This window comes from Camelina sativa, chromosome 17 (genome assembly GCF_030686135.1).
Source record: "Camelina sativa cultivar CO46 ecotype springtype chromosome 17, ASM3068613v1".
NCBI classification, from domain to species: domain Eukaryota; kingdom Viridiplantae; phylum Streptophyta; class Magnoliopsida; order Brassicales; family Brassicaceae; genus Camelina; species Camelina sativa.
The window spans coordinates 37,448,425-37,467,881 of record NC_141896.1 but is presented as its reverse complement, the minus strand read 5'-3'; the positions used below and the strand labels follow the sequence as shown (position 1 = coordinate 37,467,881).

General features: G+C 34.7%; 2 protein-coding genes and 1 long non-coding RNA gene across 4 annotated transcripts; 2 read left to right on the top strand and 1 right to left on the bottom strand.

The window, feature by feature from the left end:
- Positions 1-8,916: 8,916 nt before the first annotated feature.
- On the bottom strand, positions 8,917-10,165 carry LOC104758507 (uncharacterized). Its single transcript, XR_762735.3, has 4 exons — positions 9,981-10,165; positions 9,862-9,884; positions 9,664-9,726; positions 8,917-9,272 (listed from the first exon to the last, which is right to left on the bottom strand). It is a non-coding gene; the product is annotated as an uncharacterized LOC104758507 (long non-coding RNA).
- Positions 10,166-10,586: 421 nt separating this feature from the next.
- LOC104758508 (putative LRR receptor-like protein kinase At1g51890) lies at positions 10,587-14,720 on the top strand. Of its 2 annotated transcripts, XM_087494812.1 has the most exons (13): positions 10,587-10,911; positions 11,035-11,572; positions 11,654-12,132; positions 12,208-12,355; positions 12,432-12,503; positions 12,613-12,681; positions 12,767-12,850; positions 12,953-13,083; positions 13,159-13,406; positions 13,503-13,629; positions 13,701-13,766; positions 13,861-14,050; positions 14,141-14,720. In XM_087494812.1, exons 1-13 carry the CDS (start codon positions 10,830-10,832, stop codon positions 14,547-14,549), a joined length of 2,643 nt encoding a protein of 880 aa, XP_087350938.1. In that variant the 5' UTR covers positions 10,587-10,829; the 3' UTR covers positions 14,550-14,720. The 2 variants fall into 2 exon arrangements, with proteins under 2 accessions (XP_087350938.1, XP_087350937.1); XM_087494811.1 differs by having other exon boundaries at positions 10,621-10,911; positions 12,953-13,406.
- Positions 14,721-14,979: 259 nt separating this feature from the next.
- On the top strand, positions 14,980-19,178 carry LOC104758506 (putative LRR receptor-like serine/threonine-protein kinase At1g51880). Its single transcript, XM_010481391.3, has 13 exons — positions 14,980-15,173; positions 15,277-15,814; positions 16,025-16,503; positions 16,585-16,729; positions 16,830-16,901; positions 16,991-17,062; positions 17,142-17,225; positions 17,377-17,522; positions 17,611-17,858; positions 17,954-18,080; positions 18,148-18,213; positions 18,316-18,505; positions 18,600-19,178. Exons 1-13 carry the CDS (start codon positions 15,092-15,094, stop codon positions 19,006-19,008), a joined length of 2,658 nt encoding a protein of 885 aa, XP_010479693.2. The 5' UTR covers positions 14,980-15,091; the 3' UTR covers positions 19,009-19,178.
- Positions 19,179-19,457: the final 279 nt, after the last annotated feature.

The window sequence follows — 19,457 nt, the reverse complement described above, 5'->3', positions numbered from 1 at the left end:
ACCATTATGTTGGACTCAGGTGGGGGAGAGGAGCATATATGGTGCGGATTTTGTTCAGGAGACCTCGGAGAAGATTCGGGTTCTGAGGCTGAACATTAGGGAGGCTCAGGATCGGCAGAAGAGCTATGCTGATAAGAGGAGAAAGGATCTTGAGTTTCAGGTTGGTGATAGAGTGTATCTCAAGATGGCCATGTTGCGGGGTCCGAACAGGTCATTGACAGAGGCTAAGTTGAGTCCGAGGTACATGGGTCCGTTCAGAGTGGTTGAGCGGGTGGGACCAGTTGCATACCGGCTGGAGTTGCCTGAGGTTATGCGTGCGTTCCACAAGGTATTTCATGTGTCGATGCTGAGGAAGTGTCTTCACGAGGGTGACCGGTTGTTGCCTAAGATTCCTGAGGATCTTCAGCCCAACATGACGTTGGAGGTGAGGCCGTTGAGCGTACTCGGGAGGAGAGTCAAGGAACTTCGGAAGAAGAAGATTCCTTTGATGAGAGTCCTGTGGGACTGTGATGGAGTAGAGGAGCAGACTTGGGAGCCCGAGGCGAGGATGAAGGCAAGGTTTAAGAAGTGGTTTGAGAAGCAGGCCGCGACTTGAGCTTGTCTAGCCGGGTCCGAGTTGTAGTCCGTGGCTGGAGCGGGTACGGAGTATTCCAGCCCATCTCTCTTGATACTTGGTCGCTTAGGGGTGGTTGGTTGTGCGACTAAGTACCAAGATGAGGTGGTGCTTGGCATGCGGGTTGATGAATTGGATTGTTGTATCTTATTTTTCTATTGTATTTTCGTTGTGGTTGTAACGATTATGACATTTTTGAGATTAATAAGATGAGTATTTTTCTTTATTTTGACTGTTGTTGTCATGGGAAGAAGAGAAATAGCTCGGGTTTCTATTTTTGGAAGTTTCCATAAATAGGAAGTTTCCACGAAAGGAAGGTTTCCAGAATTAGAAAGTTTCTAAAATGGGAATTTTTGTGGGAAGTGTTGAGGTAGATCTAGCCGGGAGTTACTCGATGGCATCAGATTTGTTTTGCTCAAGGCCGTGTGGGCCCAACTCATGTGATACCGATAGCTCGATGGACTTTGTGGCCAGAGAGTGGGAGTGGTATGAGGCTTCGGATGACGATCCGAGAGCGCGCTCGAGGGTGACGACCTAAGAACGGGATATTTGAGACTCCCTGGATACCGTAGCTGCGAGCCGCGGCTTGGCAGTGAGCCGGTATGTCTCGAGGGTTACGACCCGAGAGCGGGGGGAGTGTGTTGTGAGTGACTTCCTGGATGCCGTAGCTTAAGGCGGATGGCCTGATAGCGAGCCGGCATGATTCGTTGGTTGCGACCACGGACGGGGGAAGCACTGAGTTGTGAGCAAATAATGTCTTTGATGCGAGTATATTGGCTAGAGGGAGTCCTCACGGTTCAGTCGGAGGTGTGCGAGCTGTTGCGACAGTGCACAGGAAACCTTGGCTGACGGTATTTAGTCCGGTCGGGGACGTGCGGGCCGTGTTAACGGTGGCACGGAGGTCCTTGACAGATGGACGGTGTTGCGGGATTCGGGGACGAATCCTTGTTGGTGGGGGAGAATTATAACATCCGCGAACCAATTTTTAAGGTTTTGGTGTGGGTGTCGATCGACACCCTTGGTGTATCGATCGACACCATGTTTTCCGGTTTGGCCGGTTCGATTTTTTTAAATTGCTGTTTGGTTTGGGTTGGTTCAATTAAATCCCTAAATCGTTTATAAGTGACTAAACGACGAAACAAGGGTTTTGGAAAGGAGTTTGTGTCGCCGTTTGTGTTTTTGAGAGAAAAAAGGAGAAAAGTGTGTTCTTGAGATTCCGAAGAGAGATTTGGTGAGATTGCTGGCTATTCTTGGGTTTTCTGTTGCTGGGAACGAATGAGAAGCTTCCTAAGGAGTTCTACCGTTTTTCAATCTTTTCCTTCTGTTTTTGAGGTGAGTGCTTGACCATGGTTGATCTAAGCATGAGATCTCCTTTGTTTTGTGTGATTCCTTGTTGTTTGTGGTGTTTGCTTGCTTGGGTACTTTGTATTTGTGATTTCTAGTGAATTCCGAGATGGTTAGACATGTTTGGGGTCGAAATCGTGTTGATTGGAGTCGGAGTTCGTCGCTCGTTTTCGCGCATATCGTGTCTGCAGAAGAGGCATCGATCGATACCATATTGAGGAGCATCGGTCGGCACCATATCGAGTAGCATCGATCGGCACCATTTCAGCATCGGTCGGTACCAGTTCCTGTAGCATCGGTCGACACCGATTTAGCATCGGTCGACACTAGTACCTGCCGAGTCTTATTTTCTTGGTTTGATGTATTGATTGTTTTCTTGTTGTTTGTTGACTTGGGAGTCTCATATGCTTGTGTGTATAACCCAGTAGATGGGAGGACGGCCTCACTAAGTATTTATGATAATACTTACGCATCTCAATTGTTGTTTGTGGTGTGCAGGTAAAGGCAAAGTGTGATCGTGGAATCAAGGCGATGATGAAGGGATGTTCTAGAGGCTTGATTGATTGTGGCTTAGCTGTTGTTAGGTTGCTAGATTAAGTCAACGGAACGTTGTAGGATGTTAGCTTTTGGTTATTTCTCTATTGGATTATTGTGTTATTGGATATTGGTTTTGATTGTTGGAATTCTTTTGGTTTAATGGAATTTGTTTCTTTGGTTATCCGTAGTTGTTGATTGTTACTAGAATGTTAGTGGGTATGGGACCACTAGTGAATTATATTATATATTAAAAGAAAAAAAAACGGGAAGGGTTGTTTCAGTTCATAGTAACGAAAATCCAAATTTAGAAAGCAATAATCGCAAATTTAACTTTAGCAACAGAATATACATTTATTTGCATATATATCGCGTTAAGAAACTGAATATTGTTCTGAGATAATAGTATCAACTCAAATAGAAAAACACTTAAATCTCTCTTTTATTGCTACGGATTGTAGAGTTCTTGCTCATCAAACATTTTTCTATGTATAAATAAAAATTTCACAAACGTAACACAATACCCACAACCAAAACCCGCGGTAATTGCTATCACAATAAGTCAATAACATTAATAATATTTCCTAAATTATCTGTAGGAATATCTATATTAATACATAATTTGTTTTGTAAACTTCCCTTAACTACGTGTATCATTTATCTTACCAAAAAAAAAAAAAAACTATGTGTATCATTTATATAGTGATTGAACGATTTCTCCATCTTCCAAATTTGTATCTGAGATTTTTTACTTGATCTCCAATATATTCTCAAACCAACTCCTCTATAAATAACAATCTATAATCGAGTGTCTATCTCATCAGAGAAATACGAAATATGTTTTAAGTTTTAAATGGAGTAGTGGCCGGATCTGGGACGAGAGTCAATGAAGAGTTTGTCTTACAATATATGTGATCCTTAACCTTAAGGTTTATGGAGTTAGAGTGTTAGACTCTTTGGTACCTCCAAGGATGCTTCTCTAATCTCCCTTCTCTTTTTGTACTTTACCGATAATTTTTATTTAAGCATTATTGCTGACCCTTTGTGTAATACATGTTTATTTACAATTATTTTGCATTTGTGGTTGTAGGTACAATGAGACAATATTGAAGACAGTTAACAAGAAATATTTTGTGATACTTCTTATTGTATGCTATGGTCGTTATCGACTTAATATTATAATCAATTTTTTAAAAACCGTTTCTTTTTATTATATATTGCTGTATGTTTTCATTTTTTTTATAAATTTATATTAAAATTATGTGGAAACCTTAATAAATTCTTAAAATAATTTTGATTTTATTTATTTATTTCAGGAATCATATTTCCAGAACAAGTTAATTGTTTTTGGAGGCAAAGGAGAAGATGATTGTAATTTAAGATGATTTTAATTTCTCAACTTACTATTCATTTTTAATTTAATGGGTTGAATTGTACATGGGTTTTTGGGATTTGGTCTAACAAATTGTAAATTATTACATACACAATAACATACCATTTTATCCAACAAATTAAATCATAAAATGTAGTATTATAAATCTTCTAATTAATAGAAAAATTAAAATATCTTAATGTGAAAAAATTGTTTTGATAAAATGTTTAGGAGTTCACAAATCAAATGCTTAAAAGAACTATTAAAATATTAACATTATATATATATATATACATTTTTGGAGACATTTAGCAAATAAATCTTAAAGTTGGAACCTATTTACTATCATGCCAAAGACATTGAATAATTAATTTAATAAACAAATTAATTTTACTTATATTTGATCGTTTTTTTTTATAGAAACTAAGTATTTTAAAAGGTAACAAACATAAATGTATACAGATTTTATTTCCTTATTTTATAAGAATGTGAATGAAGAGGTTCACCTCTAAGTATTGTTTTTTACTTGATAACAATTTGAAAAATTTATTTGATAAAAAGTGACTTTTAGACTCACATACTATATTTTACTTTCACGGGGTTCGTATGATGAGTTTTTGCGGATTAAAAATCTTTGAACATGTTGCGTGATCCGCCTAACATGACAGATTTGGATTACAGAACTAACACTAAAACTATTAGTTTATTTCATAATTCATATACTATAGATTTGTAGTCATAGTTTAGAAAATTAACTTATAAATTATTTAGTATATGAACTACAGAATATTACACATACTACAACATATTCTTAATATTCCAAAAAAAAAAATTGTATACACATAAAAATATACAATAACATACCATATAAGCATATACCTCTGTTTAATTATAGAAAACAAAACTAAGTGTTTTAAAATTTTATATTCTATCCAATAACAAATTTTTATGTAATTAGGTTCTAAACTGTATAAAACGTAAAAAGAAAAAGAAAACATTCTAAAAAAAATTAGAAATTAATTAGATAAAAGTTAATTAATAAGGAATTTGTAACTAAATAAATTTAAAATTATTATTTACAATACAATAATTTTAATTTAGTCCCGCGGTGTACCGCAGGTGAAAACCTAGTGAGATAGTAAAAATACACAACTTATCGCTCTTTCAAATCCAACCCACATAAATGTAATAAAAATATTACTTTGTTGCAAGTACACCAAAATCTATATTCACATTTTTTTAAAGTATATATATTTGACAAAGTAAAATTTCTGTTATACTTAATTACATAGAAGATCCTTGAAAAAAAATTGCTTAAACAAATTCAAATGATTGCTTGTCATGTGATTAAGTGGGTTAGAATTTACATTGTTTTATGGATTATCTACTATACTAAAACACAAAATATTTTAATATGAGATTAGACCACATTTAAACGAAATTTTTCTATTTGTAAACAATAGAAACACATTTAAATATGAAAAAATAGATTATCTCTCTTGAAAATCCTATATTGGCATTATGTACATTAATACTTTTTATATTTAAATATTGCAACAGTTTTTGCTCAAAAATACTTTTTTGGAACGTTTTTATATTTAATGCATTGACTTTAATATTAGTTACCGAAAATTTCAAAATTAATTATAGGTAAGATTTAAAAAAAATAAAGAAATCTTTCTACCTTATTCAAACATAAATATATGATTCTCTTTCATTTTTATTTGAATTTATATTTAAATTATCTTGAATTATTATATAATGCATTTAGTTAATATAAATTGTGATTTTTTTTACTGCATATGATGTAATACAAAGTTTTAAAAACGGACATATATTACTCAAAAGATGAATAAAAAATACGGGTACAGTATCCCACATCACCTAAAAAAATTGGGCAATAGTTTAGAGTCATACTATAAAAGAGACCAAAATGATTCATAATACAATTGATTAGAAAGCTTGATTTATCAGACATTCAAACTTAAAAAACTTTTGTTTGGTTTATATTGGTTCTTTATTTTAAAGATTTTTATAAAGTTAAATATTATAAATATTTAAAACTTTTAAAAAGTTAAATATTATAAATATTTATATTTTATAAAAAGTATAAATATTATACAATATTTATATTTTTAGAAAATTAAACTTTATAAAATTTTAAAAATATGATAATATTTAAATATTTGTGAAGTTTCAAATATTATAAATATTTCAACTTATATAAATATTTCAACTTTTATAAATATTAATAATATATTTAAACTTTTACGAAATTTCAAATATGAGAAATACTCAACCATTTTAAGAATTCCAAGTATTATAAATATTTAAACTTTATAAGAAGTGTCAATCTTATAAAATGTAAATGTTATAACCTTAATAAAAAACATATCAACTCAATCTAATATTTATAATACATAACAATAAATATTAAAAATTAAGATTATATAGTGCGATTTAAAATATTTTAGGACGGAGTTATATAGAGGGACGGGTTTTTTCGATATTTATATAAATTTTAAATATCATTAATTTGGTGTTAAACGGATAAAACATCATTTCATTATTTTGTTAACACTATCGGTATCCGAGAATAGACATATCTAATTAAATTGATTAATAAATATTATGTAAAAGATAAATTATATTACAGTATCATTTGGTTTAAACTTTAAACCATGAAATTAACAATTATTATATAATCATAACATATTTAACCAACAATATAATTTATAATTTAAATGTTTTAGTTATAAATAATTTGTTCTGCGGTGTATTGCGGGTCCTAATGTAGTTTAGAGGAAATATTAGATCTAATTTGGACCAGAACACTACACCGTGAAAACCTATTGATTTATCACTAATCCGGTTTTAGTCTAATACAAAAATTTATTAATCGTAAATTGAAAAAAAAAAACTAAAATGCTTGTAATTAAACGTGACAATTTCCAAAATCTATAGCCTCCAATAAAGTTAAACTAGTTGTGTTTGAAAAGATGAGTTAAAAGTTTTGAACCGGTCGTAGTTTAAAAATGAATCCAAAATTTCTATTTTTTTTTAATAGAAATACTCTAGAATAGCACACTTTTAAGTTTTTCTTCCAAAGTTAGCACACCTTTTCAAATATTCCAAAACTAGCATTTACTAATTAACATAATATAAGAAAAATTTAAAAAATAATAAATAATTGATTTAATTTCTTTGTTTCATGTCGTCTCTTTTATCTAACCTCTCACGAAAGATCTAAAATAGAGATAGCCCTAATTATCTTGTTCTCACTGAAGATTACCCAATTCTCATTGCTGGTTCTCACGAGCTTCTCCTTGTCCCCTTTAACCCGAAACGAATCATCATGATATTGTGTTCTTCTCCCCTGCATTTTTGGTTAGATCTACTTTTTAAGAATGTGGATTCGATAAAATCTCTCAAAATTTTGTTTTGAGGTCGAATTAGAGACAGGCTAATAGTGTTGAACCGTCGGCAGCGATGCTATTGGGTACATATTCATCATGTGAAGGTCACAATGGTTTTGTCGGCAGCGGCGCTGCTCATGACGACGTTAAAAGAGCTGGAGAAGGTGGAGAACATTAAGCATAATTTTTGGTGATGTGATTGAGATCGCAAGGATCATAAGGCCACTCATAAGGAATTGAGTGGTTTAGTGAGTGAGATCTTGGGGACTTGTGTTTCTGTTGGGTCTATTGTGAATGGTAAAGATCTAAAGGATATTCAACAAGATTCAAGATTGTGAAGTTGAACTTCCTGAGAATTGAGATGAGGTTTGTTTCTTTCTTTTACTTATTCTATTTGAGATTTTTGTTTTATATTCTAGAAAACAACAACGACTTAACTTAGTTCAACTCAAATTTGTGTTCGTCTTGTACTGGTATGAGTTTTTTTTTTGAAGAAGTTTCAATCTTAGAACTGTCCCATCCATTTAAGCTAGACAAATTTGGAATAGTTTTATGAGAATGGTAACTGCTAGTGTTATTGTTAGAGGTCTGTTTGCTTATTACTTTGGAATTTCATTCATATGTTAATCATCATAGAGTTTCTCACACAAACAATGATTGGAATTAAGCCTTGTATAAAATTCAGGAAGCATTGTTGAAAATTTAGGAAGGGGTTCATAAATATTAGGAAGACCTTTGTGAATGGATTTTATGAAGTATTTTAGTGTTTGTCTGTGATGTCTTTGAAATGTTTCTTTACAAAATAGAATTATCTTGCGTCTTGTGTTGGAGAAGTATGTGATATCTTTGATGTGTTTCATTGTAACGTGGGTTTTTTTTTGTTTACATATTGATTTCAGCAAAGAAGAAAGAAACGGTGTAATGAAGTTGAGTATGTTGTTCGAAAGAAGAAACATAGAATTGATGATGAACAAGATGTTCCATGGTGGAGCACCCAAAACCATCCTGAATTTAATCAAGAATACTTTAGATATGTAATCTTTTTTAACTATTATTTTTATGAAGACTATCCTGAATTTCAAGAAGTGATTCCTAAATATTATTGAACCCTTCATAAATTTAAATATATGTGTTTCTAAATATATTGTTTTGTGTATTTTGGATCAATGTGTCAAATATTAGTAGATTACTCCATTAGTGAGGCATAATGATTTCATGGTTATGCACATTCTGATGTTTGGAAATCTAAACTTTTTAATGAAAGTCATCATGAAATTCAAGGAATTCCTTCCTGATATTCATATATCTTTCCCGAATTTCCTATAATCATTTATGAAGTTCAGTCACAGTTAAGGAAAGTCTTCATGAATTCTCAACAATGCTTCCTTAATCTTCAAATGTGACTAAGAAACACATCAATACACAAGCAACAAACAATAAACATATGAATAACTATCATGGTTTACACAAGCCATGAAGCCAAAAAGCTTTAGTGTTATGTGAATAACTATCCTTCCTTAAGTTCATCATAAAATTCAAACGTTTTTATGAAGGTCATCCTGAAATTCAAGAAATTTTTATGAACTTCGTGGAATCCTTCTTGAATTAAAGAGAACCTGTAGCAAACTCAGACACAGTTACCTCAACAACTATTAACTTGTCAAATATAAATCTTTGACATTCTTATAGTGCATAAACATCAAATGAGTACCAAAACAATATAAAATGTTGTTTCACAACCATCATAGATGTTTAACAACAGATATAGATGATAGGTGAACCACACTTTTTCATTGATTTCACCATGGCTGTAGAATTTTCCAAGTCTTCGGTATGCAAGCATGTTTCACGGGACTTCTCCAAAATGTTGATGCTAAGATTAAGAAGATTTGGTGCTGCATTTTGGGCGTGATGTTGGATATAGTAAAACCCCATCTTGGCTAAGCTTTCATTTATCTCCGCAAAACCATCAATAGTAGATAACTCTTGCATTCTGTAAAGAAAATAGATAAAATTCCCAAATATTTTAGTGTGTCTTAAGTAGCAAAGCAAAACTAGCACACATGGTTAACTCAAAACAATTAGAACAGAATATGCAAACAAACACTTGATATACAACAAAATCAAGCTATTGAGTAGTATATGTTTGGGAAGCTTAGAAGGAATTTATTATAAATTAAGATTCATAGACAATCCAAGAGAAGCAAGGTTAACTAACAAAGGAGAATCTTAAATAGACTAATCGAGAACTAACTAATCAAATCATAGTCTATAACTATGCTTATGAAGGTCGTCCTGAAGTTCAGATAAGCTTTCCTGAATTTCATATATATCTTTTACTCGTTAAATCCAATGAACATAGAAAAGGTGGAAGAGAAGCTTACCGGTTTTGGAAGTTGAGAGTCCCAAATCACAAATCATCCAATCTACTGAAAGTCTGAAAATTTCTGAAAAATAGAAAAAAGTTAATCACAACAGAGGTTTCAATCGGACAAAGCAATCAGACTTAAGCAATCACAAATCGCCACGAACTGTTTCGATTTGATTATGCTGGAGAAAAAGTCGGAGATTCTATTGCTTACCGTGACTTTATATGAACTTCCCCCTGAAATTAACCAAAATCTAGTACTCGTTAGTTCCAATAAACATTGAAAAAGTGGAAGTAAAGCGTACAAGAAAATTAAACATGGCTTAGGCATACTAGTTTCAATCGGATAAAGCAATCAGATCTAAGAATTGAATCCATATCCGATAATGGAGAATCGAGATTCACATCCATAATCCAAAATCAAGCATGACTTGTGTTTAAAATCTGAGATTGAAGAAGTGTTGCAACGAGAGAGGAGAAGCCAGGAAGGAAAGGGAAACTTTTTAGTTTTGTGTATAAGGAAGACGACGATTGCTGCGTTTTTTATATATTTCTCTGTTTTATTATTTTTAATAATAATTCTCCAAAATATTAAGTTGTGCTAATTTTATCATATTAAGGAGTGTGTGCTAAGTTTGGAACAAAAACTAAAAATGGTGCTATTTTTGTCAATTGCCCTTTTTTTTAATAGTATATAGCTTATTGGAGAAATTAAGTTATTTGTAATTCTAATAATTTCTAATAATTCTGATAAAGATTTCAAAATGTCAATCGAATAAAATAAATAGAATGGTGACGAAAATAACCAAAATTGGTTGATGTGATGTATTATTAATGTATTTTGTCATTGTATTATTTTGGTAGGGCAAGACACTGCACCTCACTTTGTTTATTTCTATTTCTTTATTTACTTCGTTTGTTTCCACTTTTTTTTTGTTTGATTATATATTTGCCACCAGTACTTAGTTTGAACATTTCCACAATGCACACAAAATTTCGTAGGCAAATAAGAGTAATGTTACAATCACCTGAATAAATCTAATGCTGAACAAGACTTAGCCATCTTCGTTGACCAATACTTTGTTTAGGTCAATCTTTGCCCATCAAGAACAAATTACAATGATGAACAATGTATAGTCTCTCCTCTGAATCAGAAAAGCACACATCCCCCCAAAAAAAAACATGAAGTTTCTTCAAGGCTTTTTGCCCTTCTTGATCTTAGCTTTTGACATTTTTGAATTGGTTCAAGCTCAAGATCAATCAGGTTCTTTACTCAGCTCTTTTTTTATTTTTTATTTTTTAATTCTCCTCTGTTTTCATGAAAGCTTGATAATTAAGCAGATTAAGAAACCCTCTTTTAAGTTTGTAATTCTTTGGTCATGAACAGGATTCATCAGCTTAGATTGTGGTTTGGTACCTAAGGACAGAACGTATGTGGAGAAGTCGACGAATATAACATACAGATCAGACACAGATTACATCGAGAGTGGATCCCCCGGGAATATCAACGAGATGTACAGGGCACAGTTTCAGCAACAGACTTGGTCCTTGAGAAGCTTCCCTGAGGGTCAAAGAAACTGTTACAACTTCACCCTCACCGTGAAACGCAAGTATCTGATCAGAGCAACCTTTATCTATGGGAATTACGACGGTTTGAATCAACTCCCGAGCTTTGATCTTCACATTGGTCCTAACAAATGGACTTCGGTTTCAACCCTAGGAGTGACAAATGGTTCAATCCACGAGTTGATCCATGTCTTAACACAAGACCGTCTTCAAGTTTGTCTTGTTAAGACAGGGGAAACAACACCGTTTATTTCGTCCTTGGAACTTCGTCCTTTGAGTAATAACACATACGTCACACAAAGTGGATCGCTGATTGCGTTCGCAAGAGTTTTCTTTTCACCCACGCCATCGTTCGTCAGGTAAGGTTTTTTGTAAATTTCTTGTTTTGCTCTTTGGTGATAGGTTAACAAAAAGGACTAATTAAGGAGCCTCCTTCTTAGGTATGATGAGGACGTCCATGACCGAACTTGGACTCCATTCTTAGGTAACAAAACTTCCGTGATAAGCACGGAAGCTTCGGTTGATACAAGTAACTTCTACAATGTTCCTCAACCTGTGGCGAAAACTGCTGCTATCCCTGCAAATGCTACTCAGCCTCTGACCATAGATTGGACTCTCGACGACATCACTGCACAGTCATATATATACATGCATTTCGCTGAAATCGAGAATCTTGCAGCTAATGCGACTAGAGAATTCAACATTACTTTTAATGGTGGCCGAAACTGGTACTCCTATTTTAGGCCTCCAAAGTTCAGTATAACAACTATATTCAATCCAGGAGCTGTGAGTTCTCCTGATGGGAAGTTCAATTTCACTTTCGAGATGACCGGTAACTCTACTCTTCCTCCACTCATCAACGGTCTCGAGATTTATAAAGTCCTTAACATTGAACAGCAAGAGACAGACCAAGATGAAGGTAAGTTCTTGGAACCCATTTTTCTACCAAGACATTTCTGTCTTTTTAGTTTTATAACATTGTCTGATTGATCAGTATCTGCTATGATGGACATCAAGACAACATATGGATTGATGAGCAAAAGTTTTAGTTGGCAAGGAGATCCATGTGCTCCTAAGTTATATCGATGGGAAGGTTTAAACTGCACTTATCCTGTCTCTGAGCCACCGCGGATCATATCCTTGTATGTTTTGCTTGTTCATCGCAATTTCCTTAGTTTCGGGCTTATCACAAGTTCTAACTTTTGGATACTCTATTAGGAACCTGAGTGGAAGCAATTTGACTGGTACAATAACATTTGATATATCCAAGCTAACACAGTTGACAGTACTGTAAGCATCCAAACTGTCACACCAATAAACTTATAGTATGGTTTGTTGCAGTGGGAAAAGGACATTAATTCTGCATTCAAAAACATTGATTTTTCTCTTTAACGCGCAGAGATCTATCAAACAATGATTTATCAGGAGAGATTCCAGAATTTTTTTCGGATATGAAGCTGACACTCATGTGAGCTTCTTATTGACTATGCCTAGTTCTCGCTTGCTCTGCTCTTTGTGTGCTCTTCTGAAAGGTTCAGTCTTTTCATATGCAGAAACTTAAGCGGAAACATGAAACTTGGTCGCTTAGTTCCAGAGCCTCTTCAACGAAAGATAGATAATAAATCTTTAATACTAATGTAAGGTTTTCATACTTCAACGGATTCAATCTCAACCTTTTCAAACTCCTGTGTGTCTAACCATCTTTCTTTTTCCTTTCACATCATTTTTAATGATTGCAGTAGAGATGGAACCGGAAAAAGTAGTAAAAATGTGGTTGCTATCGCAGCATCAGTGGCTAGTGTGTTTGCTCTGCTACTTATCTTGGCTATTGTTTTTGTCGTCATAAGGAAAAAACGGAAAACTATTGAAGGTATGACTGGTTTTTTGAAGACTAATGAAAATGAAACTTTGTTAGATTTTTCCTCACTTTGTTTGACATTTACAGCTTCAATACCCGTATCATTCACTACTGGCACGGTTAAAAGTGAGACAAGATCATCAGGTTCATCAATCATAACAAAGGAACGCAAGTTCACTTATTCCGAGGTACTAAAGATGACTAAAAACTTTGAGAGAGTACTTGGTAAAGGAGGGTTTGGAACAGTCTATTATGGAAACTTGGATGATACTCAAGTAGCTGTGAAAATGCTCTCTCATTCATCAGCTCAAGGATACAAGGAGTTCAAAGCAGAGGTACTTTAGCAAGAAATGGATTGGTTAGTCCAATTTATTTTTAAATTGGCGTTAAGTTTCTCAATCATGAAAGGGTCACTTTGTTATCTTCATCAGGTCGAGCTTCTTTTGAGAGTTCATCACAGACATTTGGTGGGACTTGTGGGTTACTGTGATGATGGAGATAACTTGGCTTTGATCTATGAATATATGGCAAATGGAGACCTGAGGGAAAATATGTCAGGTAAATACTTTAACTTAAAAGACTCTTATTTAGTAAAATCCATCTCCTTCAACATTTAAATATCGGTACAGGAAAACTCAGTGTCAATGTTCTAAGCTGGGAAACAAGAATGCAAATAGCTGTAGAGGCAGCACAAGGTGAACAAGACTTTTTCTTTTCATGACACAACTTATCTTCTTGTCTGCTAGTCTTAAAAGCAAGATTGACAGAAACAATAACCATTTGTAACAGGACTGGAGTATCTTCACAATGGATGTAGACCTCCAATGGTTCATAGAGATGTGAAACCAACTAACATCTTATTGAATGAACGGTCTCAAGCAAAACTAGCCGATTTTGGGCTCTCAAGATCTTTTCCGGTTGATGGTGAATCTCAAGTTATGACCATCGTTGCAGGAACACCTGGTTACCTAGACCCTGAGTGAGTGAACCAATCATTTTCGTTATACTAAAATTAGTAATGAAGAATTGTGAATTGTAATCTCTGTCTCTCTCTTGTATGATTTTTCAGGTATTATAGAACAAACTGGCTAAGCGAGAAGAGTGACGTATACAGTTTTGGTGTAGTGCTATTAGAATTAGTCACAAACCAGCCTGTGACAGATAAAACCAGAGAGAGACCTCACATTACAGAATGGGTTGGATCCATGCTCACCAATGGGGACATCAGGAGTATTGTCGACCCAAAACTGATGGATGACTATGACACAAACGGTGTTTGGAAGGTCGTAGAGTTGGCCCTAGCATGTGTAAACCCATCTTCAAGCCGTAGACCGACGATGCCACACGTGGTGATGGAGCTAAACGAATGTCTGGCTTACGAAATAGAAAGGAAACAAGGGAGTCAAGAGACGTACACAAAGGATTCTGTTGAGTTTAGTCCATCCTCTATTTCTGATTTTGCTCCTAGAGCGAGGTAAATTGAAAAATCTTTGATGCGCTGTGAACCTAAAGCTATGTTGTTTATAAAAATCTACTGTGAAATGTATAAGATAGCTCTGTAAAATTACCTTAAAAAGTATTAGTCTCTATTATGTGTAACCTTCTTGGACTCCAAGAAATTGATATGTATGGTATTAGTAGTCGCCTTATCTCTTGGTAATATTTAAGAATAAGTAAACTCGTTAACAGTATACTCACTAATATTCAAAATAAATGGTGATATAGATAATAGCTAGCTTTCAAATTTTTAACGTCCTACCCAATAAAATACGATTTGGGCACCCTCCAACGCCTGAAAACAGAAAGAATGTCGTAGACACGTAACGTTTACTGTAATAACCACCTAAATAATCTAATATTAAAGAATGAAGACTTAGCACAAAGCTTTACAACCTATTGAGAGCCAAATCAGTTGACCAATATAATTTGTATCTCAATATTTGCCAATCAAGAACAATGAAATTAAGATGAATCAGAACCTCCTCTGAATCATAGCATTCACTTCCAAACCAAAAAAAACATGAAGTCTATTTATGGGTTTTTGCTCTTCTTGATCACAGCTAATGGCATTTTTGAATCAGTTCAAGCTCAAGATCAATCAGGTTCTTACTATTTGCTTCTTTAATTCCTATTTAGATATTAGGAAACCCTATGGATTTATTTTCTCTAATAATGTTATTTATGGTGTTGATCATGCATGAACAGAATTCATCAGTTTGGCTTGTGGGTTAGTCCCTAAAAGCACAACTTTTACGGAGCAGACGACAAATATAACGTACAAATCAGATGCAAATTATATCGATAGTGGATTGGTTGGGAGGATCAGGGATGAGTATAAACCGTTGCTTCAGCAACAGGCTTGGACCTTAAGAAGCTTCCCTGACGGTAAAAGAAACTGTTACGACTTCAACCTTATAGCTAAGAGCAAATACCTGATCAGAGGAACCTTCATGTATGGGAATTACGACGGTCTAAATCAAATCCCCAACTTTGATATTCACATTGGTCCTAACAAATGGACTTCTATTAAACTGGATGGAAAAGTAAACGGTACCATCCAGGAGATGATCCATGTCTTAAGACAAGACCGTCTTCAAATTTGTCTTGTTAAGACGGATGAAACGACACCGTTTATTTCGTCGCTGGAACTTCGTCCATTGAACAATAATACTTACCTCACGCAAAGTGGATCGTTGATCGCACTTGGAAGAGCTTTCTTTGCACCCACACCAGTATTCATAAGGTAAAGAAGACTTTTTTTCAAATTGTACTTCAGCCCTGTGCGTTTGCTTATATGCAGTTGATATCTTAGGATGCAAAAATTGTATCCAAATGCAACATCCACATGGAAAAAGCTACAAACAACATCTAACAACATCTTGTTTTGTTTTATGTTTTTGACTTTTGAGCTAACAAATCTGAGTCCTGTGGCTTTTGCTCCCGTGTTTTTTAGGTATGATGAGGATTTGCATGATCGAATCTGGATTCGACACTTAGATAACGAAACAATGTCGATAAGCACAGACCTTTTGGTCGATACAGGTAACCTCTATGATGTGCCACAAGCTGTGGCAAAGACTGCCTCTGTACCTGCAAATGCTAGTCAGCCTCTGACCTTTGGTTGGACTCTTGACAACATCACTGCACAATCATATGTATACATGCATTTCGCTGAAATCCAGACTCTTAAGGATGGTGAGATCAGAGAATTCAACATTACTTATAATGGTGGCAAGAATGTGTACTCCTATTTTAGGCCTGAAAAACTCGAGATAACAACTTTATTCAGTCAAACAGCTTTGAGTTCTCCGGATGGGAATTTCAGTTTCACTTTCACCATGACCGGTAACTCAACTCTTCCTCCTCTTCTCAATGGTATGGAGATTTATAAAGCCTTAGAGCTTCTAGAACTGGGGACAGATCAAGATGAAGGTAAATTAAGCATGTTCCTATTTCTTTTACCATAATTTTCTCTCCTTATAACTGTCTGGTTTTTGAAATGTGATTGATCAGTTACTGCTATGATGAACATCAAGGAAACATATGGTTTGACCAAAAAGATAAGTTGGCAAGGAGATCCATGTGCTCCTCAAATTTATCGGTGGGAAGGTGTAAACTGCAGTTATCCGGACACCGAGGCATCACAGATCATATCCTTGTATGTTCTGTATTCTTCATCTCATGGTTATTTCTATTTCAAGGTTTCACAATTTCTAACTCTTTGGGATACTTTACTGTTTGAAAACATTACATTATAGGAACTTGGCCGAGAACAAGCTGACGGGTTCCATAACACCTGAAATATCCAAGCTAACACAATTGATCGAGCTGTAAGTGTCACACCGATAAGGTTAATATTATTCGAAATGCTTTAATTTATTTCTCTGTACAAACTTTTTCTTTCTCCCTCAATGGACAGAGATTTATCAAAAAACGATTTATCAGGAGAGATTCCAGCGTTTTTTGCTGATATGAAGTTGTTGAAACTCATGTGAGCTTTTTCTTATCAACGCCCTTTGCTTTTATTTGTTTGTCTTCTGTTCTGAACGTTTCAACTTTTTCATTTGCAGAAACTTAAGTGGAAATCTAGGTCTCAATGGCACAATTCCAGACTCTCTTCAACAAAGAATAAATACCAAATCTTTAACACTAATGTAAGATGTTTATATTTCCACTTGAATCAATCTCAAAATTCTCAAGTAATAGAAATTATATATTAAACTTCTTGCAAGATGCTTTGCATGTCTACATTAAAATTCATATCTCCAATTTTTTCCGGTTTCCCATCACTTTCAATGGTTACAGTTTGAGTCAAACTGTAACCCACAAAGGCAAGAGTAATAAGGTTCCAATGGTTGCTATCGTAGCTTCAGTGGCTGGCGTGTTCGCTCTGCTAGTTATACTAGCAATTTTTTTCGTCCGTAGAAGGAAAAACGGGAAACATGCTAAGGGTATGAATCACCACCGGTTCTAATGATCAATGAAATATGAAAAGTTTTCTCTTTTCATTTTACACATTTTTGTGCGATTTTTTTACAGCTCCAGGAACAACATCAGTCTCTACTGTTATAGTTGAAAATGAGACACCATCATTCAATTCTTCAATCGTAACAAAGGAACGAAGAATCACATACCCTGAGGTATTGAATATGACTAATGACTTCGAGAGAGTTCTTGGTAAAGGCGGCTTTGGAACAGTGTATCATGGCAACTTGGATAATGCTCAAGTAGCTGTCAAAATTCTCTCTCATTCATCAGCTCAAGGTTATAAAGAGTTCAAAGCAGAGGTACTTTATCTATAAATGGATGAGTTGGTCTTTTTTTTTTTTTCTTTTCCATTAAGTTCTCAATTATGAAATGGTAATTTCGCTATCTTTCTTAGGTGGAGCTTCTTTTAAGAGTTCACCATAGATATTTAGTGGGACTTGTGGGTTACTGTGATGATGGTGATAACTTGGCTCTGATCTATGAATATATGGCTAATGGAGACCTAAGGGAGAATATGTTAGGTAAGACTTTAAGTATATAAGAGACTTTAATTTAGTAGATTCCAACTATCAAAAACATTTGATACAGGAAAACGCGGTGGACATGTCCTAACCTGGGGAAATAGGATGCAAATAGCTGTAGGGGCAGCACAAGGTGAACATAATCTTGACTTGTTTTCTCTTTATTGAACAACATCTGTGTTTGGTTGTATGATAGAAAAAGTAATTGTTACAAACCAACAACAATTTTTAATAGGATTGGAGTATCTTCACAATGGATGTAGGCCTCTTATGGTCCATAGAGATGTTAAAACTACCAATATATTATTGAATGAGCATTCTGGAGCAAAGCTAGCCGACTTTGGGCTCTCTAGATCTTTTCCAATCGATGGCGAATGTCAAGTCTCAACTGTGGTTGCGGGCACACCTGGTTACCTAGACCCTGAGTGAGTGAATCAATCAATTATAATCGCTTATTTTGGTTGTGTATCTCAAAAGAGCAATCAAGAATGTTAGTAAAATACTTCCCCACTCTATCAGGTATTACAAAACAAACTGGCTAAGCGAGAAGAGTGACGTATACAGCTTTGGCGTAGTGCTATTAGAGATAGTCACAAACCAACCTGTGATAGATAAAACCCGAGAGAGACCTCATATCAGTGAATGGGTTGGGTTCATGCTCACTAATGGTGACATCAAGAGCATCGTTGACCCAAAACTGATGGGAGACTATGACACAAATGGTGCATGGAAGATTGTAGAGCTGGCTATGGCATGTGTGAATCCGTCTTCGAAACGGAGACCAACAATGGCACACGTTGTGATGGAGCTAAACGAATGTGTGGCCTTAGAAAATTCAAGGCGACAAGGTAGTGAAGAGATGTACACAAGACATTCTGTTGACTTTAGTCACACTTCCGCTTCTGAATTTTCCCCTCGAGCCAGATGATTTAATGATGCAGCGCTTAAGAATATTGTTGATGTGATTTCATGGAAAGCTATCTTGTTTCCTTTTCTTTTTCCATTGTTATTTCCCAATGTATGTTTTAAAGAACAATGAACATTCTATTCCTTTGTATAAACCTTAAGTTTTCTGTATGAGTGCTTCTTTTTAGGTAACTCAACTATCCTAAACTTATGAACGGCCTCGAGACATATAAAGGCTTAAACATTCTGCAGCTTGACACAAACCAAGATGAATGTAAGAGCATTTTTAGTGGAGAGAACTCATTTTAGTCTCTCAAATATATTATTTTAATAAAATTTTATTTCTAGTTTAAAATTAAATTATAGATAAAATTGAAAACCAATATAATTATGGGACAATTACTAGTTTGACCCAAATTGAGCAGTTAATTGCTAGATTAGCTCCTAAAATTTTAGGGTCAACTGGGTTAG